The sequence below is a fragment of the Panthera pardus genome, unplaced genomic scaffold (genome assembly GCF_024362965.1).
Source record: "Panthera pardus isolate Hobbes unplaced genomic scaffold, ASM2436296v1 HiC_scaffold_2, whole genome shotgun sequence".
In the NCBI taxonomy this organism is placed as follows: Eukaryota; Metazoa; Chordata; class Mammalia; order Carnivora; family Felidae; genus Panthera; species Panthera pardus.
In genome coordinates, this window is record NW_026526765.1 from 129914212 (window position 1) to 129942002 (window position 27791).

General features: G+C 50.4%; 1 protein-coding gene across 5 annotated transcripts in view; it reads left to right on the forward strand.

Moving 5' to 3' along the window:
- The window catches only part of ACSL6 (acyl-CoA synthetase long chain family member 6), a 57513-nt gene that overhangs the window by 8292 nt on the left and 21430 nt on the right, over positions 1 to 27791 (forward strand). For 2 of the 5 annotated variants that reach the window (XM_019422076.2, XM_019422078.2), the window contains 13 exons: positions 6329 to 6549; positions 8666 to 8780; positions 9701 to 9765; positions 10030 to 10131; positions 10642 to 10741; positions 11310 to 11488; positions 12497 to 12529; positions 14065 to 14116; positions 22704 to 22777; positions 24374 to 24451; positions 25880 to 26014; positions 26407 to 26541; positions 27605 to 27700. In XM_019422076.2, coding sequence (XP_019277621.1) covers positions 6329 to 6549; positions 8666 to 8780; positions 9701 to 9765; positions 10030 to 10131; positions 10642 to 10741; positions 11310 to 11488; positions 12497 to 12529; positions 14065 to 14116; positions 22704 to 22777; positions 24374 to 24451; positions 25880 to 26014; positions 26407 to 26541; positions 27605 to 27700 — 1385 coding nt within the window. Of the gene's footprint in view, positions 1 to 1017; positions 1134 to 3497; positions 3638 to 6328; positions 6550 to 8665; positions 8781 to 9700; positions 9766 to 10029; positions 10132 to 10641; positions 10742 to 11309; positions 11489 to 12496; positions 12530 to 14064; positions 14117 to 22703; positions 22778 to 24373; positions 24452 to 24508; positions 24587 to 25879; positions 26015 to 26406; positions 26542 to 27604; positions 27701 to 27791 lie in introns of those variants that run through there. The other 3 variants (XM_019422077.2, XM_019422079.2, XM_019422074.2) reach the window with 3 other exon arrangements.

Consider the following 27791-nt stretch of genomic DNA (forward strand, 5'->3'; position numbering starts at 1 on the left):
TCCACTGAACTAAGTGAAACGTGGATTTGTTTCTTTTTGTGGCATTCCGAAGAGAAACTTTGTCAGAGTATGGGGGAGCCAGAAAATTAAGCTATTTATCAAATTTTCCAGAAAATTTACTTTTAACCAAAGGCAAAACTCTCTCTTCTCTGGTTATTGTCTGTTCTGTGAAAAAACAGTGACACTTAGAATGGTTGGAATGGAGTCTTGTTGGCTCCTGGCTACAGTAGCAGCCCCTTTAGCAGAGTTCTAGGGGTACAGCTTGCCTGGTGGGGGGCATTTATGCATCTTAAAACCCTAGGTTACTAGGAGCTGGTGGGTTCTCTTAGCTGATGGATGTGACACTGAAGGCATGAGGCTTATATACAAGTACCAAGTCTTTTTTCTTCTGCAGCTAAATGCTATCCTCCCAGCCTCAGCTTCCTGCCCCTTTCCTCAATGCAACCAGACTCCTGCCACTTTCCTAGGAGCCTCAAAATCTTACAGGCTGTTTCTGCAACTTACCAACCCACTTTTATCAGTCTATCCCCTTCTCAGAACACTCCTTTCCATCTGCTCCCAATTCCCACCTTCCTCCCTATTCCTGACTAAGGATGTGCCTCAGGTCCTGTCTTTTGTGCATTCCTTCCTGAGCAGGGTCCCTGAGTGCTCCTGAGTGAACAAGCAGGTGAGCAAATCCCTCTCTTGTCCCCCCACCTCAGTTACCACAACCCTATCTTAGCAGAACCCCCGTTGGAGGAGGTCACATCCTGGGCTGCGGCCATCTGCAGTGAGCCCTAAGACCCTGGCCCTGCCAGGAGTGGCCTCTGGTCCCTTTCTGAGTTTGAACCTATTGGGTTCACAGTATGTCCTCAGCGTGGGCCGGTGACGGAAATGGATCACTGCTCATGAAGCCAGGACACTGGCAGTCCTAACAACACGGACTGTCTGGGAAGGGAAAGGATCATGTTGCAGCCACAGGATTTGGCTTCCTGCACAGTGGGGCCTGGCCAGGGGGTGTCCCTCTGCCTGTGCAGTGCTCATGATCCTCACCAGCATCCCCGAGTCCTGCCTGCTGTCCCAGGGCTTGGTGTGGAAGGAAGGGCAATGAGGTTGAGGCTCATCCACACCATCGGCCCTGGTTATCATACTCGGTAAATATTTCCACAGGGACTTCTGCCAGTTTTAGCCTCTGATGCCCCCTCTTTGCTCTGAAATTTTACTTGTGCCCGATTCATGGTAAGGACAACGTTTATCTCAGAGCTTGTAAAAGACACTGTGTTTCTGTTCGCTCCTCTGTCCTCAAGGTTATTTGTATTTTTAAGTTCCTGAAAGTGTTGTTTGAGCCTGGCTTCCTGGTGTTGTCGTCAGGAATGTGGGCCCATGTTCCCTGACCAGGGCTTAGGGTGAGTGGGATTCTTTAAAGGTGCCGGCATGGTGGGAGGAAGGTGGGGAGGTATCAGAGGGCAGTGAAGGCTGTTTCCCACACTGAATGAATTGCTAAAGGGAGGCATGTTCACGGTGAGTCCGGGCTAGCAGGTACAGGTGGTGGCCCTGCTCAGCGGTCAGGCACAGCCAACTGTAGGTGGACTTTTCCACATCGAAAGGGCTTAAATTGAGCCTTCGGAGCTATAATCAGGCTCCCTGGGGAAGCTCGGCAGGTGAGTTGCTGTGTAACCCAGCAACCTGCATCCTAGCCTCTTGGGGGATGTGCAGTGTGTCTCCCCTGGCACTTCCCCAGTTGGGGAGGCCCTGCGCCCCATCTCTGCCCCAATCATCTGTGGTTCTGTGACTCTAATTAAAACCCAAGAGGAAGATGGAGAGAAAGCCTCACATAGTAGAGATAGGCATGAACATCTGTGAGGACCGGGTAGATACGTGGGCCAAGGGTGGGCTGCTGTGTTTGCGTGTCTGCATGTCAGGGCCGCACAGGTATGATGGTAAGATCTGTGCTTTTCTTAACCTAGTGATGGGGCCACAAACTTCCTGAGACGGAACTGCTGCTGTGACTGTGTCCCCAGCACCCTGTGTGGCTTTCCATCAGCCAGGACCTTGGTCATGGCCGCTGAATTTCCTGCTCTGAAAGCTGCCCTGAGAGGCATTTAAATGAAGATTTTGTCTTGTTTTAAAACATCTCTGAAGATGACTAGAGAAACGTAGGGGTCCTGCTAAGAAGGATGAGGTAGGAGCTTTGTGAACAGAACTTGGGTCCTCAGGCATTTGTGTATGTATTTTAAAGCTTCTTCCAGGTGGATTGGAGGAGGATGGGACCTGCGGGCTGAGATAGGCACCTGCCAGATTCTAGGTGGGGGCTACTGAGGCAGGAGGAACTTCCCCTCAGGGCCTGCCCCACGTGGTGGGGAGAACAGTAGAGGCTCCATCAGCCGCAGGGGAAGTGTTGCAAGGTCTGTGAACTCTAGACTCACCAGGCAAGTTGTGCACACAGCCCCTTAAAAGGGAGCTCAGAGCACTGGACTGTGGCATGGGACTGTCCTGCTGCTGAGGAGGTAGGTCAGATTTGGGTAGACACTGGGTCCATCTTGGCAGACTCAGAATCACCTATTCTGGGTAGGGCCTGGAGGGTGGTGAGCTGGCCACTGTGGCCTGGACTTGTCTTTTACTCTTCAGCAGGGGCCACCATGTTGCTACTGTGTGCCCAGCCACATGCTGGTCACCAAAATAGGAGTGAAAAATGGCCATACCTGACCCCCTCCCCCCAACCCCACGGAGACAAACCTTGCAGGAGTGAGGCCCTGGGAGTCTGTGGGACCTCTGGTCCCAGTCTGTCTGCCAGAGGTGCTGAGAGATGTCAGAGATCAGCTTTGGTTCCAACAGGCCTGGGTGTGGATTCTGGCTCCAGGATGGCTAGTCCCTGGCAAACCAGGAAACAGTGTCTCTAAGGGCAGTCATTAAGGAGGGGCTGCTGTGCTGGACTAGGGTCTTGCAGAAGAGACCTGCTGACCCTGATCCTTGGTCCAGAGTGTCCAGAGCATCTCTGAGCAGGTGTTATATCTGGGACTGTGACTAGTTTCCTTCCTCTTGCCAAGTAGACAGGTTGTGACCTTGTGGGGTCAGGGAGTGGAGACAGTCCCTGGGAGGGGCTGGCGGTGGAGTCTCCTGGGCTTCTAGATGCCTCTCTCAGCTGGACATCTGGCATCCCCACACCCACTCCCCACTACTTCCTACTACCTCCGCCAGTCACGTTGGCTGCAGGTCCCCAGCCCCTGGCTGAGGTTCTGGCCCCTAATCGGTGTCACGGATGGATGTGTAAAGAGGCTTTGTCCTTAAGCAACCCATTTGGCAAACTCCCGTCCAGGACTAAAGACAGAGTGGAGGTGGGGGAGAAGCAGTGAACGGAGCTCTGGAAACCTGGCAGAGTGGGGGTTAAGGCGGGTTGCTTGGCTCTAAGCTGATCTGAGCCAGTGCTGCCCAATGTGCAGATGAAGGAGGGGGGGGGGCAGCAGCTCCTCATAGAGCTGTTCTGTACCCAGGTCCTGCCAGACCTGCTCCCACGGCCGCCAGGGAGCCTCTACCACCACTGCTAACGCCTCCACCACCACCCGGCTTCTCAGAGCAGGCGTCTGTTGCCATCCGCTGTCCCCAGGAGGGCACACTTGGGGCAGGGCCTTCGCCACTTTTGTGCCTTGCTCAAGATGTGGTAAGCTCTCTCCCTGAGCCCCACATACCCTTTATAAAGGGAGGCTGGTACTAGTGGGACCAGTTCAGCCGCCTCCCCAGTGCCAGGAGCCCTTTGGAAAGGTAGGGTATAAATGCATGTACTTTTGCAAGTTATCTTTGAGCCCTTCTGGCTGACAAAGAGATGGAGTAACCGCGTTAGCTAACTACTGTCTACTGAGTGTTTCATTTACTGTGTGATTGGCACCACACTCTCTGTCTATCCATTGGCTTGTTTGAGCAGAGGCCCAGAGGGATAAAGTGACTTGTCCAAGGTCATACAGCTATCAAGAGTCTGAGTCAAGGTTCAGACCAGGTCAGTGCAGCACCAGAACTTACCTTTGGGCCCTCTCCCTAGATTGTTTTCTGGGGACCCTGGGCCCTGGGAGAGATTGTGATTTTCTTTTTGAAGCCTTTCTTTGAGAGTTAAGGAGGTTCTTTAATGATCTGGTGGCTTGCCTTGTGCTTGCCTACCATCAGAGACCCAGAACCCCATTGCAAGAACTCCCACCCCACTCCAGGTGAATGCAGAGGGAACCTGAGTGATTTAAAGGGGAGGAAAGAATCTGAGAGTCATGAAGTCCCTCAGTACTGGCGTGATGAGTTTGGACTTTTGTCCTAAGGTGGTAGGGAGCCAGAGAAGGTTTTTGAGTAGTAGCATGACATGGTCCTATCTGTGTACCAGGAAAATAACTTTGGTATCAGTATAAGCACTGGTTAAAAGCAGGGATACCTATGAGGAGACTGGTGTGGGAATCTGAACTGCACTTAGTGGTAGCTGGACCAGGCCATGAGCTGTGGGGGTGAAGAGGAGCAGTCAGCTTTGAGAGGTGTTTAGGAGGTGGCCCTGACAGAGCCATCTAGGTAGCTTGTGAAGGTCTAGAGTGCTGCATTTAGGAGGCTGGGTCTGCCGAGGGTTGTTGGATCTGAGCCAAGGGCCTCAGGGCCATCTCCAACAGGGACTGTGCCTTGGGGCTCTACCCCTGCCACCCTGCCACCTTGGTGCCAATATGCTTCCCACCAGGGTTTCTTTCCTCCTATTCTTCCCCTTCCTGGGCTTTGACAGCTATGCCACTCACCACCCACCTTCCATGTGCCCCAAATCAGTGGAGAACATGGTACAGGGAGGGGAGGGGTGGGGGGGACTCTCAGTCCCCTAGCCTGTGCCACCACTTGGGGTCCTGAACTCTTCTGTGCCAGAGGACAAAGAGGTATAGGATATGCCGGGGGAGAGGAGACTAGTTTGTGCCGAGGGCGCGGTCCTCCTGCCAGCTGAATATTTACAAACACTCACTTGGCAACAGTGCACCACTGATTCCGTTGGGTGCTGTCCAGCCCACCCCCATCCCACATCCCATGCTGCTGCCACCAGGAGAGCCTCCCTGGGGTATGGGAAGAGGCAGCTCTTGCTGGGATCCCAGGGACCACCAAACCCCACCCTAGCTTAATGGAGAGAGAGTAAAGTTCAGAGGAGGCCACGGCCCTTTGAAATAATGAAATGAGACCAGACCCCAGGCCTTGACTCTACCCTGCCCCCATGCGAAGGGTTTGGTGGCGTGGGTTGGCTCTCAGGCCCATGTCCTCAGAAGACCTGGATTTGCAGCTCTGCCCTGCAGTGGCTCCCAGGTCTGCAGGGAATCTAAGGGTATACGCAGGCAGCCCTGAATGTCTGAGAAGGTCAGCAAGCCTAGGAGCATGATATGTGCACCACTGATTCCCTTGGTTGCTACCCAGCAGGGAGGGGTGCAGGCCCAGCCTCAGGGTCCCGGGGGGACGGCCCAGGGCCCAGTTAATGGTGGGGCCAGCTGTGCCTCTTGGTGCTTGGTCAGTGGCCATGCAGAGTTGTAGTGCATAGTGGTCAGCAGTCTGGGGCCAGGGAGCAGTACCTGGATCCCACCCTGGCTGCTCTTGGTAACTTTGCTGTTCCTCACAAAGTTGGCCCAGCATCACCTCTGGCCCTGGCAAGACTGTGGCTCCAACTTTTCTTCAAGAAGAGCCTATGGTATGATGAGGATGTAGACCTGGGGAAGCCCTGCTGTGTCACTCACTGGACCCTTGCCAGAGAGATGATTGCCCTCATGTCATGAGGGCCAGAGGCACCTGTAAGAGTGGGTCGATAGGCTCTGCTCCCTTTCCTTTCTCTGTCTCCCTCAGGATCAGGGCCTGGTGCTGGGAACTTTGAGGTAGACTGGAAGGAACCTGTACCCCTGACCCATTCTGGTCACTGTGGTTTTCATACTCCAGGAGCAAAGAGAAGCACAATAATATGAACACAAAGGAGAGGCAGAGCACCCAAACCCTGGGGCTCAGGGGGCATTAATTCCAGAGCTTTCAGAGCATTCCCCGGCTCCTGGAAGATAGGGAAGCATCTGTCATCCATGCCCTAGGGCTTGAGCATATAGTTCTCAGGAAAACCGGGCCGGATGTCTGACTGTCAAGTATGACCACTAAGGGTTCTGGCCTGTCACCTGGACAGGCCTGTCTAGGGATACACTGTGTTGCACAAGAAGACTGTACACCCCAACCAACCCAGGGCCTGCCCTACTGTATTTGGCCAGGGTCTGGCCAAGGTCATTTTGTCACTTGTGATCCAAGACAGATGGAAGGACCGAACCAGACTCCTCCCTAGCCTGCCATCAGCTCTCCTCTCTCACCTACCTCTTGTTTCCTACAGAGTTCATCCTCTCACTTCTGGAGAAGATGCAGACACAAGAGATACTGAGGTTGCTGCGGCTGCCCGAGCTGGGCGACTTGGGCCAGTTTTTCCGCAGCCTCTCAGCCACCACCCTTGTGAGTATGGGTGCTCTGGCTGCCATCCTCGCCTACTGGTTCACTCACCGGCCAAAGGCCTTACAACCACCGTGCAACCTCCTGATGCAGTCAGAGGAAGTGGAGGTGAGCAATGTGGAAGTGGCTGGGCTGTGGAAAGGAGTGGGCAGAGGACAGGTATCTTGAAGGTAGAAGCCAAACTTGTAGCCGATTTTACCTAAAATGGTGCAGAGAATCTTGGTTTCCCCAAGCAGTGAACCACTAAGCCCCCCAGTAGCCTTGAGCAGCATCTCCTGCTAGATGCTCCTCTGCCTCTCCCAGGAATTGAACCCTGGGCAGAGCCCAATCATGGCCTTGCACCAGGCCTCTAGTTTGCCTGTCTCTTGGGTGGGAAGCCTTGGCTCACTGGTGCCTCAGTAGAAAACCTAAGGTTCTCAAGGAGCTGCCAGATAAATTCCCTCCCACAGTCTCTCTGTGCCCAGCCATGGTCTGGAGCTGGGACTCTGAACTGAGCCCACCCGTGCCCCTGTCCTCCCAGAGCACATGGACTCACAGAGAAGGTCACCAAGGGGAGGAAAGGTGCAGTGGCCCAGCCTGGACAAGGGTATTCCAGGCTAAATCTAGAAGGACTAGTGAGATTTGTTTCTTTCTTAAGCTTGTGACATTTATTTTGCCTTTTTTTTAAGTTTATTCATTTATTTTGAAAGAGAGAGAGAGTGGGGGGAGGGCAGAGAGAGGGGGAGAGAGAATCCCAAGCAGGCTCTGCACTCTTAGCACAGAGCCCCATGCAGGGCTCGATCCTGTGAACTGGGAGTTCATGATGTGAGCCGAAATCAATAACTGGACACTTAACTGACTGAGGTACCCAGGGGCCCCTATTTTGCCTTTTTAAAAATTATCTTTTTCTTAAACTTTATTCATTTTGAATACATAATATATTCACACTTCAAAAGGGAAAAAGGTCATAGACTGAAGAGCTTCCACCGTTTCTTCCCCAGGGAAACCTAGTAACGATCATCTGTGGGCGAATAGATATTTGCCCCTCTTTTTAAAAGCTATCATGCTGCATATACAGTTCAACATCCTGCCTTTTTTGCTCTTGATCTTGGCAACCATGAGCATAGCAGAGTTTTGCTCACTAGGAGAGGGTGCAGGTCTAGATAGGATGGGAATGTTCAGGGCACTTTTCCAGCAGAAGGCATGATATGTGCAAAGATGTGAGTATGTGATCTTGTACCTGGTGGCTTTGGGAAATGGAGATTCATATGGGGTGGCTGGACAGTGGAGAGGGGCTACCAACAGGCTAGCAGAGTAATTACCAGTATGGCGTTTGGTATACAGAAGCCCTGAAGGGCTGGCTGTACCTCTTACTAGCTATATGATTCTTGGCAGTTTCTTAACTCTCTGAGCCTCAATGTCCTCAACTGTCAGGTGAGTAATAAAAGGAGTATCTGCTTCCTGAGTTGTGGTAAGGATTTGGTAAGGTGACACAGAGAAAGCACCAGACTATTTGGTAATTTTAATTATAACTTACTTTGAGAGGCCAGCAAGGACAAAGGCCCATGGGCCAGGATCCTGGAGGGAGCAGCATAGATTTATTTTTTGTTTTTAGTAGTAAGCAGACACAGGGTGAATTCGTGCCGTAGAAGGGTCATGTGGCATGGGCAGGAGTGTTCCTGGACAGGCACCTTTAACCAGTATTCAAACTAATTCACGCTATTATGTGAATGATGGATGGCACCCAAATTTTTCTTAACCTAGGGGTACAGCAGCAACAGATGATGGGATGAAGGCCACCTTTCCAGGCTGATCCTGATGCCAGAGGGTAGCCTGACTCTAGCCAACACTCACCATTCCATTGTATGAATGAACCATAGGTATATTTGAACAGTCACTGAAATTATGGACATTTTGTGTGTGCTCACGCAGTGTTTAGGTGCTGTGTGCATGTATGGGAGACCAGTGTACTGGGCCTGTGTATGTGAGCCAACTGTGTTTGAGTGTAGCTGCATATAGGTCAAGCGCATACTGGCCATATGTGTGTGAGTGTGTGTAGAGGTTGTGTGTGTACCGTCCAGGTGTGTGTAGGCCATGTGTGTGAGTGCACACAGAGCATGTCCCAGTCCCAACTGTGTGGCCCTGGTGTGCATCCACGCCGTGTACAGCCTGCTGCATACCGGTGCTCTCCCCTGATGCCTATGCCTGCCTCAGCCAGCTTCCCTGGCCTGTGCTTGGCTCGTAGGACAGTGGCGGGGCCCGGCGATCTGTGATTGGAGATGGCCCTCAGCTGCTCACCCACTATTATGATGATGCCAGGACCATGTACGAGGTGTTCCGCCGTGGGCTTAGCATCTCAGGTGAGAGGGGCTGTGAGGGTCTGGAGGAGCCCTGCCAAGGGTTGAGCAGGTGCAAAGATGTGAGCTGACAAGCAGGGAACCAGGGGCGTGGCAGGTGAGTGGTTGCCAGGTTCAGAGGAGAAGAGCAACTCCTGGCACTCCTCCCACTTGGAGAAGTAACTGCATTATGCGGCCGAAGGGCTGACCTCAGCTTTGTTCTAGCCCTTAGCACTGCCTGACCTTAAACCATCTCTTAGCTCATAGTTACAAAAAATTTGTTTTAATGTTTATTTATTTTTGAGAAAGTGAGAGAGAGAAAATGTGGGCCAGGGAGGGGCAAAGAGAGGGAGGTACAGATTCTGAAGCAGGCTCCAGGCTCCGAGCTATCAGCACAGAGCCCAACGCAGGACTCAAACCCACGAACCCCAAGATCATGACCTGAGCTGAAGTCAGACGCTTAACCAACTGAGCCACCTAGGCACTCCTTAGCCCTTATTTTATATCTCCCATGGGCAGCCCCTGCTAAGCCTCAAACTGCCAGGCCTCTGGCTGACATGGTTCAGAGCCTGAGCCTCTGGGATGTCTGGGTGACCCAGGATATGGGTCAAAAGGAAGTGGTCACAGAGAGGCAACTCTCCATCTCTGCCTCATAGTCCCCACGTCTTTGTGTCCCCTTGGGGCTGCATCACACAGGTCATGGTGGGGACTGGCACTGTGTTAGTCCTTATTCCAGGGCCTCCCTGCTCCTTGAGGACATGTCATGCTTGTGTGCTTTAGGCCTCCTTCAGCTTCAGCAGGTTAGACAGGCAGCTGGGGGCAGTTCACTTGACCCATGGACCACCCCACAGGATGGGATGTCCATTCACCTATCTGATGAGCAGATGCAGGTGACACCCACCCTACCATCCTCCCTGGCACAAGGCCTGCTTATCTCTCTGCAGGGAATGGACCCTGTCTTGGCTTCAGGAAGCCCAAGCAACCTTATCAGTGGCTGTCCTACCAGGAGGTGAGTGATAGAGGACAGGCCCCACCCTGTCGACCCATGTAGACCTGGCATTGTGGGGCTTGTGGGTACCCTGCAGGGTCTCAGAGGATCATTGTTTCCTTGCATGGCCTGTTTGCCAGACTCCCAGCAGCAACTTCAGAGGACTTCCTGCCGACCTGGGTAGGGTCTTAGGGAGGTCTCAGACCTGTAGGAATCCTTACCTGGGAATCTCCCTCCCCTGCTAAAAGTCCTTGCTTTCCATCACTTCCCCATGTCCATGTGCAGGTGGCCGACAGGGCTGAATATCTAGGGTCCGGACTTCTGCAACACGATTGTAAAGCATGTACAGATCAGTTTGTTGGTGTTTTTGCACAAAATCGACCAGAGGTAAGCTTCTGCCTTGATTGGTTTTAGAGGTTTCAGTAGAGTAGGGGGTTGGGTACCATACAACAGCCCTGGTCCAACTGCATGTAGGGCCTAGGACAAGAGAAAACATGGATGTACTTGGTCCATGCCACCACCGACTCCTTTGGCTTTGCCCCTAATCAGGAGTGGACATCTCAGCCAAGCTCCATCTACACCCCACCCAGCCCCACAAACAGGTGTTTCCTGAGCCATGGGAGAAGAAAGACCCAGGGAAGAAGGCCACAAGGCCTAGAAGTAGGCTTTGGGCTATTTGGAGGCCCCAAATTCCCTGGGGCATGCGTGCTCTAGAAGGCTGTGGGGAAGCAAGTGCAACCAGTTAATCTCATGGATTCCTTGCAACGTGGAGAGGGCCAGAACAGAACCTTCTCAGGAGGACCCAGAACAAGTACCCTGGTTGCCTGGGCATAAGAGCAGTACAGCCCTCCTATCTGCTCTGTGCTCCCCCAACCCCGCACCTGTGTGTCTCCACAGTGGATCATCGCAGAGCTTGCCTGCTACACGTATTCTATGGTGGTGATCCCACTATATGACACCCTGGGCCCTGGTGCTATCCGCTACATTATCAACACAGGTGAGCCACCACTGCCTCCTCTTGCCACTGGCAGCCAGCCCCTGGACCCCAGCCTCTTAGCTTACGCTAATTGTCTGATACTAGTAAGCACTTTGCTTCCATTCTCAAAGAACATTTTCCAATCTGGCCGTTGAGTTGGCTTTCCCCAGTTGGACTTCACCTGAAGGCACCTTCCACAGGGCCTGGCTACCGTGAAGGAGCCTCTGCAGCAGCCTCCACACAGGCTTCCAACTCTCTGAGGCTTACTTTTCAGCTCAGGGCAGATGTGGGGGAAGCGGGGTGATGGTGGCAAATAACCTCAAGCAGACCTGAGATTATGGATCCTGAGCCTGGAGCAAAGGAATGCTTGGAATCTGCTCCAGGACATTCCTTGGCCTCTTGCCCTTGTTTCTCCTAAGCTCCATGCACTTTCCTCTGTATACAATACATAGCCTACATGGCCTGTCTTCTGCATTTATTTACACACAAGCTTTGGCACACACAGCCCATGGCTCTGCTGCCTAGCACATGCTACCCACAGTCACAGCCTGTGCTCACACAGCCTGACTTTTCCTAATGGTCCCTTCAGCTGACATCAGCACCGTGGTCGTGGATAAACCTCAGAAGGCTGTGCTTCTGCTAGAACATGTGGAGAGGAAGGAGACTCCAGGGCTGAAGCTCATCATTGTCATGGAACCATTCGAGGAAGCTCTGAAAGACCGAGGGCAGGAGTGTGGGGTGGTCATTAAGTCCATGCAGGCCGTGGAGGTGAGTGTCTGCTTCTGGGCTGTTTACTGGGCCATAGCTGGTTGGCTGCTGAGCCAGGACTGCTGGTTATCTGCTTCTCTCATGCCCCCCGGGTGGATGTCTTGGGCCATCAGGGTGTGTCAGGGCTGAGATAGGGCAGGCTTTTACAAGGGCTGGTGGCAGGTGGTGAGGTTGGTGCCTATAGGCATCCTCTAGGTGACAGGCTCAGTTGGCTGGCACATTGAGTAACACAGGCACCAATAGGTATATGGTAGTGCCAGTCTGCCCCAGAGTTACTTACATAGCCTCTGGATCCTCCATGTTTTCAGCTAGCCATCAGCCTGTCTGAGCCTGAATACTACAGACATGAAGTCCAGGAGTCTTTGAGAGGTTCCTTCAGTGTGTCCCAAACTCCCAGCAGCCAGCAGAACCAGTTTTTCTGTGCATGACCTCCCCAGAGGCATCAGGCTGGTGGCAGCTTGTGGCCTGCTAGAGTGGCACAGGACATCCTGGTCCCCAGGGCCTCACTCCCGCCTCAGTAGCAGCTCACCCCCACCATCCCTTTCTGGATGTAGGCCCCTGAGCTCTCCAGGTATTCTCCTACCTGCCTGTCTGTCACCAACTATACTTGTAATATCTGGGCAGTTGTACCGTCCATGGTTTGGGGGCCACATTTATGCTGACAACCCCCCCCCATCTGCCCCTCTAGCCTTGACCATTTATCTGGAAGTGTAGGCCACCTAGCCATTCTGTCCTGAGCATGTGTCCCAATGGGCACCTCAAGCTGTCTCCCCCGTTGTGCACGTGCACAGTGTCTAACCTCTCCTTGGGCCTCAGGCCCCTGTCTGTAATGTGTGGGGTGGCCTAGGCCTGGATATGCATATAATAAGAGCCACTCAGGTGGTTTCTCCACATAGGCAGGAGGTGGTTTCTCCACCATGCCAAGCTTATTTTAATTTTTTGTTTATTAACTTGTTTTGATCAATCAGAACTTTTGAGCATTTTAAAAATCATGGTTTTCTCTTCCAGGAGTGTGGCCAACGGAATCATCACGTCCCTGTGGTAAGCTCATCTGCCAGCAGGTCTTTATTGATGGTGTGCGGGGCTTATCCTCACAGACCACGCTCACTATGCAAGGGGCCTTGCTGGGGGTCAGAGAAGCACCCCTGTGTTAATAAGCCATTGCTGTGAGCCGCTTTGGAAATACCCACTCAAGGAACCAGGACTTGTGTAGGTGAGGGTGTAGAGAGGGACCTGGAACAGGAGTCAGACGTTTAAGATGGAGAAAAAAAGGGCAGCCATTCCTCACTACCCTTGGTTCTCCAGAGGCCTTTTCTTTGGGAAGGCTTATTTTTTCCCCTTGTAGGTAGTGAACTCTACAAGGATGGGGTGAACAGGAGAAGCAACAGACTTAGAAGTGAACCCCGGGACCAAGTGCCCTTGTAACATCTGCTGTCCTTGTTCATCTTTGTGAATTTTTCTTTTTAAAATTTTTTAACGTTTATTCATTTTGAGAGACAGGGCACAAGCGGGACAGGGGCAGAGAGAGAGGGAGCCACAGAATCCAAAGCAGGCTCCAGGCTCTGAGCTGTCAGCACAGAGCCCAACACGGGGCTCAAACCCACGGACCATAAGATCATGATATGAGCCGAAGTTGGACCTGACTGAGCCACCCAGGCACCCCGTGAACTTTTCTGTGTGTTACCCCGAGTGATATTTCCTGGGGTCAAGTCAACAGTGACAGTCACTGGCCCTGGGAGAGCCGTGTGGGAGTTTTAAGCTTGCTTACGAGGCCTCTTGCCTCCAGTCTTCCCTCCAGCTCAGCCCTTCCCACTCTTCTTACCTGCCCCTGAGCTTTCTCATATGCGGATCAGCCCTTCATGGGCAGCCCTGGTGTATACCCACCTCCCTCATACCATACCCCCGCCTTCGGAGCACCATTCTCCAACCTCTTGGCACACCCTTGCCTCCATGCCTCCACCAGTAACCAGGCTAGTTCCTCTTCCAGAGCCCATCTTCCCTTTGTCTGGAGAGATCTTGCTTGTCCCTCAGTCCCAACTCATGTCATCTCTTCTGCATACAAGTGGGCGTGATAGGCTCCTCCTGGTGACCCCAGGACTCTGTGCCCTGGGCCAGGGCCAGGGTCTGATACAGAGCAGTCTTGGTGCCACAGTGGGAATCTCAGTTCCTGGGCCACACATTCTGTTCCCAGGCCTAACCCCAGACATTTGGGAGAAAGTGGGAAGGCAGGATGGAACTTCTCCACTGAGAAGGTGAGGTCTTTGTTAGAGGCCTAGATGTGACCACTGTAGCCCAATCCCATCTCAGATTCAAGCTGGGGAGGCAGCAGGACCAGGTGGGAAATTAGTGTGACAGATGGATGTCCAAGCCCCCATCAAGTTTCCTCAGCCTCTTTCCTGAGGACCTGCCAGCCCACCTTTCTGACGGCTGTAGGCAGGGGCAGGCACACGACTCTATACCCACTCGTGGCGGGTGGGGGTGCACAGAGAGGCTGGCTGGTTGAGAATTCCAGGGGTCTTGGGCCCTGGCTGGCCACTCTGGGTCCTCTTAACATACACTTCTTCTCAACTCTGCAGCCCCCGAAGCCCAGTGACCTCTCCATTGTGTGTTTCACAAGCGGCACAACAGGTGAGCTGAGGCACCAAGATCACCAGCCGGGGCCACCTGCAACCTTCTCTAGCAGCCTTGGTGGTGTGACTGCAGGGGTCTCTGCTGCCCCCCTGACCTCTGAGGCATGGGCTGAGCCTTGTCCCATGCCTGATTCCAGACCATGGGCTCCCAGTGCCCAGCAGGAGGCAGCATGGGTGGTGGGACATGGATAGTGTGGACTGCGAAGTCCAGGGTGGGGGCTGGCCATTTCCTGGAGCTGGGGCCAGAGGAGGGCTGGGTAGCTGAGTCACATCATCCCTTGCTGAGAAGCAGCTCTCACCACTCTCCTTCCTGCCCTGACTTGGCCTTTGTGTCAGGGACCACAGACAAAGTGTGGGGTTTGGTGTCTGAAAGTCTTGATTTGGGTTCCACTTCTACCACTTGCTGGTGGCTAGGAACCACTCACCTAGGCTTGCTGCCACCTCCTCCCCAGCCTCTCCCTGTGATAGGGTGGTTGAAAGTGCCAGAGAGGGAATGGTGTGGAAAAAGGCAGTGCAGAAACTCTGAAGGATGGGGCTGGTATGCTGTGGGCGTGGATGTCGGATGAAGACAAGCAGAAATGATTCACCCCATGCCTGGTGCTGACAGAGGAGTGCATAGGGCAGCATCAGCAAGGATAGCCAAGGAAGGCTGCTTGGAGGAGGCAGGGTGCACAGGAGGGGTGTGGCCACAGGCACAGCACTTCACAGTCTGCAGTGCCTTTTCCGTCCAGTCACTGAGCTGCTGGGACCTCAGCACGGCCTGTGAGGCAAGCAAGCATGGATGCTATATGAGTGGATGCCACCAGCAAGTGGAAGCAGGGGACTTGTGCCCTTTTTCCAGAACCCCTGGCCCAGTGCTCTTCCTCTGCTGCTACTCCATCTCATCTATTGACTTGGGAAGTCACTTGTCCTAGCCTTGAATGGGCAAGAAGTTTCCAGCCTTCTTCTTCTGGTTGGAGGGCTGGCCTGCCTTGATGATAACGCTTGATGGGGTGGGCAGTGAAAGTGGAACTTTGCACAGTCTCTGCAGATGCAGCCTCTAAGGCATTTGGCAGGTCCTCCCCAGCCCCATAAGCAGACCCGCCATGAGGATGGATCATGATAAACAAGGCTTTGTTAGATCTAGATGGATTTTTGCCATTAACTCAGTGGGTTTGAGGATTTCCACCCCACGGCTAATTTTTAACAGAAAAGAAATAGCATAGTCCTTGCTCTCCAGTAGCTGACATCTAGAGTCAACGCAGAATTCAAAAACGCCCTTCAGGTTTACGTGGGGTTTTTTTGTTTGTTTGTTTTTTGTTTTGTTTTGTTTTTTTGTCATGAGTTTCATACGTAAAATTTTGGTGATATGTCTCTCCAGCCTGGGTTGAGAAACAGGTTACTATTGTGGCCTTCATGTATTTATTTTTTTAATTTATTTTGAGAGAGAGAGAGCAAGCAGGGTAGGGGCAAAGAGAGAGGGAGAGAGAGAATCCCAAGCAAGCTCCGTGCTGTCTCACAGAGCCCAACACAGGAGAAAGAACTCACAAACCATGAGATCATGACCTGAGCCAAAATCAAGAGTCAGACATTTAACCAACTGAGCCACACAGGCGCCCTACTACCGTGGCTTTTACCTTTTGACCCTTGATGTTCAAGAGTGCCCCTAGGCTTTTAATGAGTCACTTGGTCATATTGGCTTCCATATCTGGAGAAGAACTTCATGGAGCAGAAATGTGCTATCACCCAGGTGGAGAGGGCAGGCCTCATGTCCCATGCTTTTCCAAATCATGAAATCACAATTGGAAGCTAAGCCGTCCTGCCCAAGCTCTGTGTGGTGGAAGATGGTCATATGGAGCCAGGAAAACAGGTTGTGATTTAGTGCCCAAGCCTCCTGCGATAGAAGTGCTGCTGGTGCCAGGGCAGAGCTGGGGGATTGAGCAGACCTCTTATCACCCTGCCCGGCTGTACTTGGATTTCCTTGGCATTAGCATGAGCCTGTGCTGTGCCTCTGGCAGCCATCCTGTTTTCGAACACATCAGCCCTGCCTGTCCTCAGCATCACAAACCCCGGATACAGCTTCTCTTCTGAACTGTGTTCCCAGCTTCATCAGGGGCCCACACTGTTCTTTCAGTGGGGAAAGATGGAACGTATGATCTAAACCTGACATTTGGTTCATGATTCTGGTGGAATCATTCTGGGAAGATTTTCTTCTTGCTATATGATGGAAACATCTGTGGAGATCCCCAGAATAAGCCAGTGCTATGGGACCCCCTAGTCAGGCTGTGACAGTCCTGCAGGAGGTGAGAGGATGGGGTTTGTCTACACTCAGGGATGGCTACTGGGTGGGTATATAGTTCGTTGTTCATTTCAAAATGACTGTTAGCTGGACTGGAATCTGATAGCCCCTACCCCCCACAAAGAGAATTTGTGGGTATAATATAACCTTGTTTGGGAAATTGGGTGCCATTAGTGATAGTTAAGACGTATACTATGAGTTCATGTACCCTCTCTTCCCAGAGAAGAAAATACAGCGATCTTTTTAAATATATCCTTCTCAAGCTCTATGCTTTTAGCATTCTTTTTCTAACTTATATCGATTCACTCATTCAGCTCATTTATGGAGCATCCAGTATGCATCAGACCTAGTGCTGGGGGCTGAGGTCACGGGGATGGATAAGACAGACCCCTGTCTTCATGAGCTCACAGCTTATGTTACCGGGCAGTTCACTACAATGTGGTCACTGCCTCAAGAGTCCACATCCCAGAGTGCATGGAGCACTATGCCACCAAGAGGTCAGAAGAGCAGGACAGAAAGGATTCCCAGCGGAGTCCACTGGAGCAGAGTCCTGAAAGATTGGTAGCTGGAGGAGAATAGGAGGAAGGGCATTCTCAGCATGGGGAACAGCATGTGCAAAGGATTGGCTGCAAGAAAGAAAATATTGCTTCAAAGGAGAGTTGAGTGAGGAAATAGCTGTCTGGGAACATGGCCTGGGAGCACTGGCAGGAGAGGAATGATGAGGGCAAGAGTTTCAAGTGGAGGCTGAGGTAGAGGTGAATAGAATCTGTCAGTGTTGTCTGGTGGCTGAACTATACCCAGAGGATGCCACCACAGAAATGACTGCTGGTGCTCTTGGCAAAAGCTAATCGTGGAGCGGAGGCTGGAAGCAGAAGCTGATTGCAGTGGAATGAGGAGTGAATGGGAGGTGAGGATGTCACATCAGCACATGTGGACAATTTCTTCAAGAAGCATGGCCATGTCACCAAAAGGCATGCTCCATAATGTTGATAAACATCGCTGTTTGAATAGTCAAAATCTGGAAACAACTCCAGTGCCCATCAGCGATAGAATGGTATACCTCAATAGAATCCTCTCCCTTACTGTACATTGAGTGAAAGAAACCAGACACAAAAGATTGCCTCATTTCTTTGGTATAAAATTACAAGAACAATAAACTAGTCTATGGTTTTATAAGTCAGGATAATGGTTGCCGTCCAGGATAACGCTGCCCTGGAATGCTGATGATGTTCTAGTTCTTTAAAAAAAGAAATTGTTTTTAATATTTATTTATTTTTGAGAGAGAGAGAGACAGATAGAGTGCAAGCAGGGGAGGGGCATAGAGAGGGGGAGACACAGAATCCAAAGCAGACTCCAGGCTCTGAGCTGTCAGCACAGAGCCCAATGCAGGGCTTGAACCCATGGTTCGTGAGATCATGACTTGAGCTGAAGTTGGACGCTTAACCGACTGAGCCACCCAGATGCCCCGTGATGTTCTATTTCTTGATCTGGTGCTGGTTGCCCAGGTAAGTTCGCTTTGGGAACAAAAAAATCTACTGGATCTGTACACTTATTTGGGCAATTTACCACATATGTATGTTATGCTGTAAGGGAGAATCTATGTGAAAAATAGATTAGCTTTGAAGGAATGACAGACCAAGAGTGGAGCTGGCAGAGGCTATGGAGGGGGTGGGGCTCTTGTTATGGAAACACCTGAAAGTGTTTTTTGTCATCGAGAAAGAGCCACTAGAGACAGAGGAAAGGGAGGTGCTGCTCAGTGGAGCAGAGCCCTTAAAACTCTGGTGTGGATTGAGGGAGAGAGGAGGCTTCTGGATACAGCAGGAACGAGATGTACCCTGCCTGGAGAAGAAGGGAGGAAGAGTGGGTAGAGGCCCCTGGAATTGGAGCATCTCTTCTGTTCTAATTGAGGGCACCCAGGAAAGCTCAGTCATCTGCAGTCATTTAGCCGAGCATGTAATGCCCATCGGCCTTACCTCTGTGGCTGCTCAAAAGTGGGATCTTGGGAAAATACTCTCTTTGACCTATTTGTTTTGTGCCATTCAGTTCAAGACTTATGTGACCATATGCATAAAACTACATCTGGGTATTCCTGCTGTGAAGCTTTAGGAGAATTTCTTAACCTCTCTTAAGCCTCAACTTGCTTGAATATTAAATGAAGCCATCTGATATCTGTAATATAGGCTGTTTTAAGAAATAACTGAGTTACCATGTATGTATGTATGAGATGCCTAGCACAGTACCCACAGTCGTGGATTTCAGTACCTGGCTGCTATTATAGTTATTATTTGTATTTCTACCAGCTCTCAAGTCTGATTGTTTAAAAAATTGGTGGATATGGGGTTGATGAAAGTAGGACTCAATCCTGAAGAAGAGTTGGGAGCCTCTAGCAGGGAGATGAACACTCTATCCGCATTATAAAACTTCCAGAGCATTTCTGTCACCGGTGTCTTTTGTAACCCACCTTTGTGTGAAAGTTGAAGCCAGCAGCCAGAGGAACCTCCAGCCAGAGGGCCCGTCACTGTTCCCAGCCCCACTCCCATCCCACCCCTGCAGGAGAGACCTCGAGCTCAGCTTCACCCCATAACTGCTCTCACTTGGAGCCAACATCCATCTGGGGCAGACCTTTAGCTAGTGAAATGCCTTTCTGCAGATCAGCCATGGATGGCCAGCCCAGGAATACTGGTTAAAGCCAAAGTGACATCCGCAGAATCTGAAACTAAGAGGTTTTTTTTTTTCCTTCAGCAGCTGGAGAGAAAATAAATGAAGGGATGGCCAGCCTATGAGTAGATGGTGGGGAATGGACAGTAGATCTTATGTTGATAAGATGGTGCCATTGATGTTGCTCCAGATAATAAGAGAAACAGAGCAAACAGTGGTTCTGCCACTTTGCCATGGGTCCAGCTAGGAATGCTCACCAGTTCCTCCATGTGAGCAACTTGAAAAATCTTCCATATCACATTTTTAAAACCTGCTGTCAGATGCATGCACTTGTCCTGAATCAGAGAAGCAAACAGAGCTTTCCAAAGAGTGACCTCCCGCCTCCTGACTCTGACCTTGCATCTTCTCCCAGGATTTGCTGTCAACACGTACTTCTCCTTCGTCCCTTGGGACCACGTCAAGGGATGACTTGAAATCATTTGAACCTTTTCTGGGAATATTTAAAAATCCTTTAGCTCATTAGAAGTTTATGAAACTTCACTTATACCTACAAGAAATCGTTTGTTTCTAAAAGGTCTAAACCTCTCTCATCATGTTGGAGAGGAAAAAGATTTGCCTAAGCAGACTTGGGTAACTACTACCATTGTATGTGTTGTGGACTGAACTGAATGGAGGTTTCAGAAAATTTTCATTAATGAAGACAACTTTCTTTTGAAATTCTCAGTCACCCACCCTGAGGTTACATTAGGCATGAGCAAGGCAGCCACCCTCACAGATCTGAAGTTCTATAGTACTGGACCCTATTTTGTGGGAGTTCTGATTTCACATCTAGTATTTTGGTGTTATTCTTTAGAAACATGTAGAACTTGGGAATCCACAGGTGAAAATTCCCAGGTGATACTCTCAGAATTGTTTGTGGGCCCAGAGACTGTAGAATTTGTATGTAGGAGGCAAATTAGGGACATTTCTTTTTTTTTTTTTTTTTTTGTTTTAATGTTTGTTTATTAGAGAGAGAGAGCGCACATGAGAAGGGGAGGGGCAGAGAGAGAGAGAGAGAGACCCAGAATCTGAAGCAGGCTCCACGCTCTGAGCTGTCAGCACAGAGACCAATTTGGGGCTCAGACTCATGGACTGCGGGAGCATGACCTGAGCCGAAGTCAAAGTTGGACGCTTAACCAATTGAGCCATCCAGACGCCTCCAGGGTCGCTTTTTAATATGGGGTTGGGTTTGAGAAAAGATGCTGGGTTAAGAGAAGGACCAGCAGAGGTGAAACAGATCCCATGCATCTTCTTCATTTAAAAAAAAAAAAAAAGATGTTTTAATAGTTACCTATTAAAACCCTGTAACCTCTGTGTCCCCAGAATCATCTCTGTGATTTGTCAGTATGGGGGTGTGTCCCAGAGCATTTGACACAACCTCACCCATTACACATCTTGGTCAGACCAAGATGGAGCCATTACTGATGCTCCTGTTTCTGGCAGATGGAGCTCCAGTAAGTTGAGCAAACAGGCCTAATGGGAGATAATTATGTGAGCAACTTTACCTTTGTCTCCATCTGTTCTTTTAAAGTTGTTCAGTGGGGGTGAAAACATACGCACCTTGTGCCTTTTATGGTCATTCTCAGGTCAGTTTCATGGGTGTGGTAAGTCACAGACAGTCTTAATTCACAACTACAAGTGTCGGTCCAAAGTGTGAATTGGTCCACTTCCCTGTGACTTCTTCCCTCCGCACCTTGGGCTGGCTGTGGGCTTGGTGGTCTGCTCTCCTCTCTTTCTCTGATGTCTCTTCTCCTCCTCCCGCTTGCTAATGAAGCTTTTAGCCCTCTCCCACCAGGTGGAAGTGGGAAGGGAGAATAAGGATGTGGGAAAGGGAAGTTCTCTGATGGTTTGGGGCAACACTTAAAACCTGCTCTTTGTGTCACGGACACTTTCAGGAGTTCTCCTTTTATTTTGTTTTGTTTTGTTTTTGAGAGAGAGAGTGAGCGAGAGTGAGAGATAGAGTGTGAGTGCACATGCAGGCAGGGGAGGGGGCAGGGAGAGAGGGAATGAGAATCTCAAGTGAGCTCCCTGCTGGGTGTGGAGCTAGATCTCAAGACCATGAGATCATGACCTGAGCTGAAATCAAGAGTTGGATGCTCAACTGACTGAGCCACTCAGGTGGTGCCACTTAGGAGTTCTCTTTACACTCCCTCCTCTACATTTTGTGCCTGTGGACAAGATTCCTTTTTAACCCACAGTTCTTGCCATCACCCCCTCAGACTAATGTTCCTTCTGCCAACTCCGTATGCAGTCCCTGGGATTTATTATTTTTTTGCAGCCACGGTCTTCTTCACATTTCTCACCAGGATCCCCAGCTGCAGGGAACATGATTGAGCTCTGAGTTAGCTGGGGTTTCAAGTTGGGAGAGAGGATGGGCTAAAAAACTCTGCGTAGCTCTCTCTGAAGAAATTCTTTTCACAAATCCATTCCTCTCCCTCTTCCCCTTCCTCCTCCTCCTCTTCCTCCTCTTCCTTCTTCTTTTCTCTTCCTCTCTGAGGTAAAATTCACATAGCTTAATTAAACATTATTAAATATTTTAAAGTGAACAATTTTATGGCATATACTACAATACTCTCTTAATCTCTAATCACTTTGTCCTTTTATTACCTCTTTCTGGGTGACAGTTGCAAAGTTAAACATATTGGTTTATTTAATATTTCCTGGGTAAGTTTGCACATGGTCTGCCCTCTCACTTTTGGAGTTTCACAGTGGTTGTATCTGCTGCCTTAGTGGAAACTTCTAATAACATCTTTTGCACATGGATTATATTCTTAGACCTTATGAAAGCCCTATGAGGTGGGCATTGTCCCTATTTTACAGGTAAGCAAACAGAGAGGAGAAGTGGCTTCCCCATGTTATGCTGGCAGTGACGGGAAAGGCCGGGAGTTGAGACCAGTCAGATGTGTCCAGACGCAGCCTGTGTTGTGTCCACCCTGATGTGAAATGGTGACCACTCTGGCCTCCTTCTCCAGCCTCCTGCGCCCTGGGTCCCTCACCTAGAGAATGACTCTTCTGAGTCATTCTAACAAACCTGGGCTTCACTACAAGGAGTAGTGAGAAGTCTTATCAAGACAAAGCAAGAATATCCATGTCCCATCTTTGACAATGAGCAAGCAGGGGGTCTACCCCAGCGCTCTGCACCTCTAGCCTAGCCTTAACCCCGGGGCCTTTCCTGGTGCTGGATGCAGTGAGGAAGTCCTCTGCTAGCACAGTTGGCTGTTGGATTCTGGAGATTAGACCTGCTTAGCCCAGAGACCAGCTCCACGTACTGGGTGAAGAGGCAGGGGGCCGAGAACCTGTGCTCCCTTAGGGAGCACAGGCCACAAGTAGCCAGCCTGTCAGGCTTTGAGTCACCCTGTGTGTGTGGCTGTGTCACCTGCCTTCTGGTTTAAGCTGCTGGGAGTCTCAAGGTGGGCTTTGAGTGTCTACAGGATGAAAGTATCTGACATGGCATTCATCTGCCTAGGACTCTGAAGTGGCTGCCAACGAAGGCCAGAGGCTTGGGTCTGGGTCTGGGTCCAACAGTCTGGGGCTGTCAACTTGGGCACTGTTCTCAAGGAGTGGCCCTTGAGCTTCCAACTAATTTGCCTTTTGTGCTTTCTCTTTTCAGGGAACCCAAAAGGTGCGATGCTCACCCATGGGAACGTGGTGGCTGATTTCTCAGGCTTTCTGAAAGTGACAGAGGTGAATAAAGTAGACTCGCTAAAGCAGGTGTCTCTTGAGGACACCCTCAAGCCTCAGAGGTTTTTTTGTTTGCTTTCTTTTTTCTGCCCTGATGTAATCTGAGCTGCCTTTCACAGGCAGGTGTTTCTGTTGTCATCAGTACAATCTGACCTTTATAGATATTTTAACCTCAAACCCTGAAGTGATCCATACCTGAAAAATAGCCAATTTGATTTCTAAAGGTGCTAAGATCCCAGAAAGACCTGTAAAACTCTTTTTCATTTTTAACTCCAAAAACTGAGATATCTGTGGTTTTTATGTGTACCTATATTTAGAAAGTAATCCTTAATTACTTGTTTTTCAAATAGGTCAGGGTTTAATTCAGTCATTTCGTGTTTAAGGACTACTAGAGTCTGGGAAACAATGGCGACTGCTAATGTGTAAGACTGTACTTAAAAAGGTAAATCTAAAATCAAAAAAAAAAAAAAAAAAAAAAGCTTGATATCTTGGCCTGACAAAAGCATGTTAGCATTTTATAACCGGCTAAGAAAGAAGGACATTTTTCCACAAGTGGTGAGTATCCATGTCTCCTGCAGCTTCCTTAAGGAGAAAGGAGTGTTCCTTTTCACTTAAGTTAGGCTTTTTCTCCACAGTGGAGGAAAATCACTGTCTGCATTCCTGCCAGATGGCATTACGGAGCATATGCCCCAAACACTGATAGATTTTGGTAGAAGACTGTAAGAGACTGTTGGTGGCCGAACCCAAGACAGGAGCTGTTTGCCCAGTTCCCAGGGCTTGTCCAGACTCGTTCAAAAGCCAGCCTTGGAAGAATAAAGGCCCCTGTGAAAGGGTGGGGGACAGGGAAGTCCAGCAAAGGAGAGCACCTGAGGGTATGTCCCGCTCCTGGGCACAGGCCTTGTGCAGGCACCCCTGGCTGGAGCAGCCCCTGTCCCTGAGATCAGTCCCATCTGTGAGATGTGGGCCAGAGAGGAGGGGTGCAGCAGGGCTCCCTCTTGGCCTCCCCTACAGGCCCTGTCCCCAGACCTTGGCTTGTGAGGCCTGGTTTAGCCATCTGTTTGTCCTGGGCTCATACCCCAGCCACAGCTGGTATAGACCCAGGGCTCCCTGGGTCCCTTTTCTGGAAGAAGGACTAGAAAGTGCTGATAAGCCAAGCCCCTTGGACTCCTGGCTCAGGTGGCCCAGGGAGATGGCGAAGTGGGGTCTGGCCCCAGAGGAGACTTCCCTGCGGAGCTCAGCTCTGCTGGTTTATGTGTGCTTCACTGAGCTTTTTGCTTCTGCAGATAACCTAGACCCACTGGCTGCGCCCTAACACTCCGCCTCCTACGCTGCCCTGTCTCCCTCTCCCTCTCTTCTTCCTGCGCCTTTCATCTTCCTCTTTCTCTCACACATTTTTTTCTCTCTCTCATCTTGCCTTTCTCTCTCTCTCTCTCTCTCTCTCTCTCTCTCTGTCTCCTCCCCACCCACCTCCCCATTTCCCTTCCCTTCTTCCTGTTTGCCCCTCCAGGACCATTTTTCTCTGTATTGTTTTATGACTCTCTTGTCGTCTTCCTGTCAGTGTTTTCTTTCCTTTCTGTCTCCCATGCCCGTCACCTGCAGAAAGTGATCTTTCCGAGACAGGACGATGTGCTCATCTCCTTCCTGCCTTTGGCTCACATGTTTGAGAGAGTAATCCAGGTAAGACGCCCACCTGACTGACCGGGCCTTGCCTGGGCTCCTTCTGTTTTCTTACAGAGTCAGTGGGCTCCCACATGTGCGGATGTGCACATTTCCTATTTGCCTTTAGCACACATGTTTGAGAGAATGGTGCAGGTAAGGCCCTGGCTCCAGGGAGGCACATTCTGTGCCCAGAACCCAGAACCCTACCAGAGTGCCACTTGTCACTGGTGCCATGAAATAGAACTAAACTGCCCTGTCCTCAGACAGGTACCACAGGGGTCCTGGGAGGACTCCAGGGAAGACCCCAGGTCTGCCTTGTCTTCCCTGCGGGTGTAACTCCTCTGAGAGAGGCCCCAGGTGATGGTCTGTGCTCAGAGAGAACTATAGCTTTGAAGAAGTATTTTTACCATTCACACTCTGTGCCATATGGCTCCACTTATGGCCAAGACATTTCCATACCATAACTTCCAAAACTCGCCAACTCCTGGAAAAGAAAACAAGACAGTAAAGTTGGGGAATCAAACTATCATGATCCCTTGCTCTGGAGATGGGATTGGCATTATGATTGGCCCTGAGATAGGCCTTACAGGAGCGTAGAGGGAGTGGGGGGAGTCCCCATGAGGTAGTGGGAACAAATAATTTTCCACACATGGGTCACTCAGGGGGCCAGCTTATGAATGAGCCATGTCTTCTAAAGCCTCTCACATCTATCTTGGGGGAGGGCTGGTATATTAGGGCAATGCTTTCCAGCTTTTTAGACATAGATTAGAATGCCATAGTTCATTACTATGAACTAGTTTTGCGACTCTGGGCAAGTCCCTTTACCTCTCTGAGTTTTGCATTCCTCATCTGCAACATGGAGATATAAATGCTGCCTCACTTATAGGGGTGCTGTGAACATTAAAGAAAGGCACATGCATTAGACCTCTGGAATATTCCTAACCCCAATCAAGAACCATCCAGGACCCCCCCCTTTTGGCCCCCCTCCACCAAACAATACCCAGAGCCAGCGTTAGCATTGTCCCACGGTACTCACAGGCACTGCACACCCTTCCAGAGTTGCTGAGGTGTCCCTGGGGCAGATCCACAGATCTGGATCAGATCTACTGATAGGATACAGTATAGCTCAGAGACCTGAGATGCCAGGGAGGTCCTTGCCCAGGGCTTGGGAGTTGAGCATGAGGGAGCAGGAACCAGTGAAGTTGGCTGCTCTGGCATCTCCCAAAGACCCAGGATTCCTCCCTGTCTCCTGCTGCTTCACCCCGTGCCTGAGTGGGACTTAGTGGGAAGTGGGGGACACCCCAGACAGCATTCTTAAGTGTCTCATGGCAGCAGCTGGTGCTGGGATAGGGGGTCATGGGCGCCCTCCATGTAGGGCAGAGCTTTGGACTGCAGCCAGGAGTGATCACCCTGAGGGACTCCTCCCTTCCTGTCCTCTCCCTCCAGTCTGTCGTCTACTGCCATGGAGGGCGCGTAGGCTTCTTCCAGGGAGATATCCGTCTCCTCTCAGATGACATGAAGGCTCTGTGCCCCACCATCTTCCCTGTGGTCCCTCGATTACTGAACCGGATGTATGACAAGGTAAGCCCCAGAGGGGGTCTCTAGCCAGGCTGATATGCTGTGTGTCTGCTTGACTGTACAGGGTCTGAAGCCCCAGGCAGGCTTTCCATGCCTCCTCCCCCAGGTCCTGGAAGTTAACCTCCTTTCTTGTATTCCTTCACTCTTCCCTTCCTTATCCTGTTTTCTTCCCATTCTCCAAAACCCTGTTTGGACAGATTTTTCTTCAGGAATTTCCATCCCTACAATGTGGCCAGACATTGGTAATGTTCACTTTAGCTGGGTGTCACATCCACTGATGTCCTGCAGGGGCAAAATGGAGCTTCTCTTTTGGTTAGTCTGGGCCTTCTTTCTGGGGGGAATCTGTCTAGAGGTAGTACACGGGCCAACAGCTTCTTCCAACTTCTGTTCCTCAGATCTTTAGCCAAGCAGACACACCATTAAAGCGCTGGCTCCTGGAGTTTGCAGCAAAGCGTAAACAGGCTGAGGTCCGAAAGGGAATCATCAGGAATGATAGCATCTGGGATGAGCTCTTCTTTAATAAGATTCAGGTAAGAAAACAAACAGTGTTATTATGGAGTGACACCAAAGTGGCCTTATAGAAAAATTGGAGAAACCCATTCCAGTGGGCTTATAAAATGATAATTCATTTGCTCATGAAGTCAAAGCTTAAACTACCATTGAAATATTAAAGGACTCATTTTTGTTATTTGGATGTGTGTGATATTTGCCAAAAGGCAACTAGCAAGAAGGACTCCTGGAAAATAGATCTGTTGGTCTTCACAGGCATTGGGGCAACTTTGCCCTTTTATGGTCAGGTCCATCAGGAGCTTCTGTGGCCTGAAGTTTCTCTTGCCTTTCCCAGTAGCCTTGGCCATGCTGGCTTCCCAGCAACACTAGGTTCTAGCAAGGTGACCAAGAATCTTCCTTTCCCTTCCTGTTAGCTACATCTTCAACCCCTACCAGTGCAGACTGATCATGAATTACTCACTTCTGTATCCTCATTTAAGTTGTCAAGCTCTGCATTACCCAAAGAATCTATAGCTAATTCATAGCATTACTCGTTTTTTCTTACTACCCTATTTTTAGCTCTCAGAAAATTAATATTTAAACTCTCTTGGCTCAACTTACAGAAACAAAGTGTTTAAAGAATTCTTTGTCCTCTGCAGTGCATAGTCAATAGAGCAGAAAACAGTATTGATTTATAAATGAAAAAAGGCTATGCCATTAAGATGGAAGTGGGAAGAAATTGTTCTAAGTAATTGTTTTGGCTGCTGGCAGATGATGGGAGAATGAGAGGAAAGCTGTTCATTTCAAGGAAGGGGGAACCAAAATTACAGAACACTGCCCAGAAGAGTGGCACTTACCTCCAAAGGCGTAGAGAAGTTGGCCGTTTTGTGGGTCAAGTTGCAAAGCTGATTGGGTTGATTAATTTGTAAGGAGAAGGGACTGAATCTTCAGCTCACATGTTATAAAGCCTCGGGCCTTCTCTTTTAAACCTGACCTCGGGTCAGGTAGGATCCAACTGTTGAATGTTGACCTTGAAAGAGGCCCAGATGGGTTAGATGCCACCTTCAGCAGCCCAGACTGGCAGGTTCTTTTCTCTTCCCACAGGCTAATCTTGGCGGGTGTGTGCGGATGATTGTTACTGGAGCAGCCCCGGCTTCACCAGCAGTCCTGGGATTCCTCCGGGCAGCTCTGGGATGCCAGGTATTGCCTTTATGTGACTTTCCCTAGGGGCAATGGGATGTGTGTTAAGGCAGAGCAGGAAGCCCACTACACCCTCTACTGTATAGAGGAA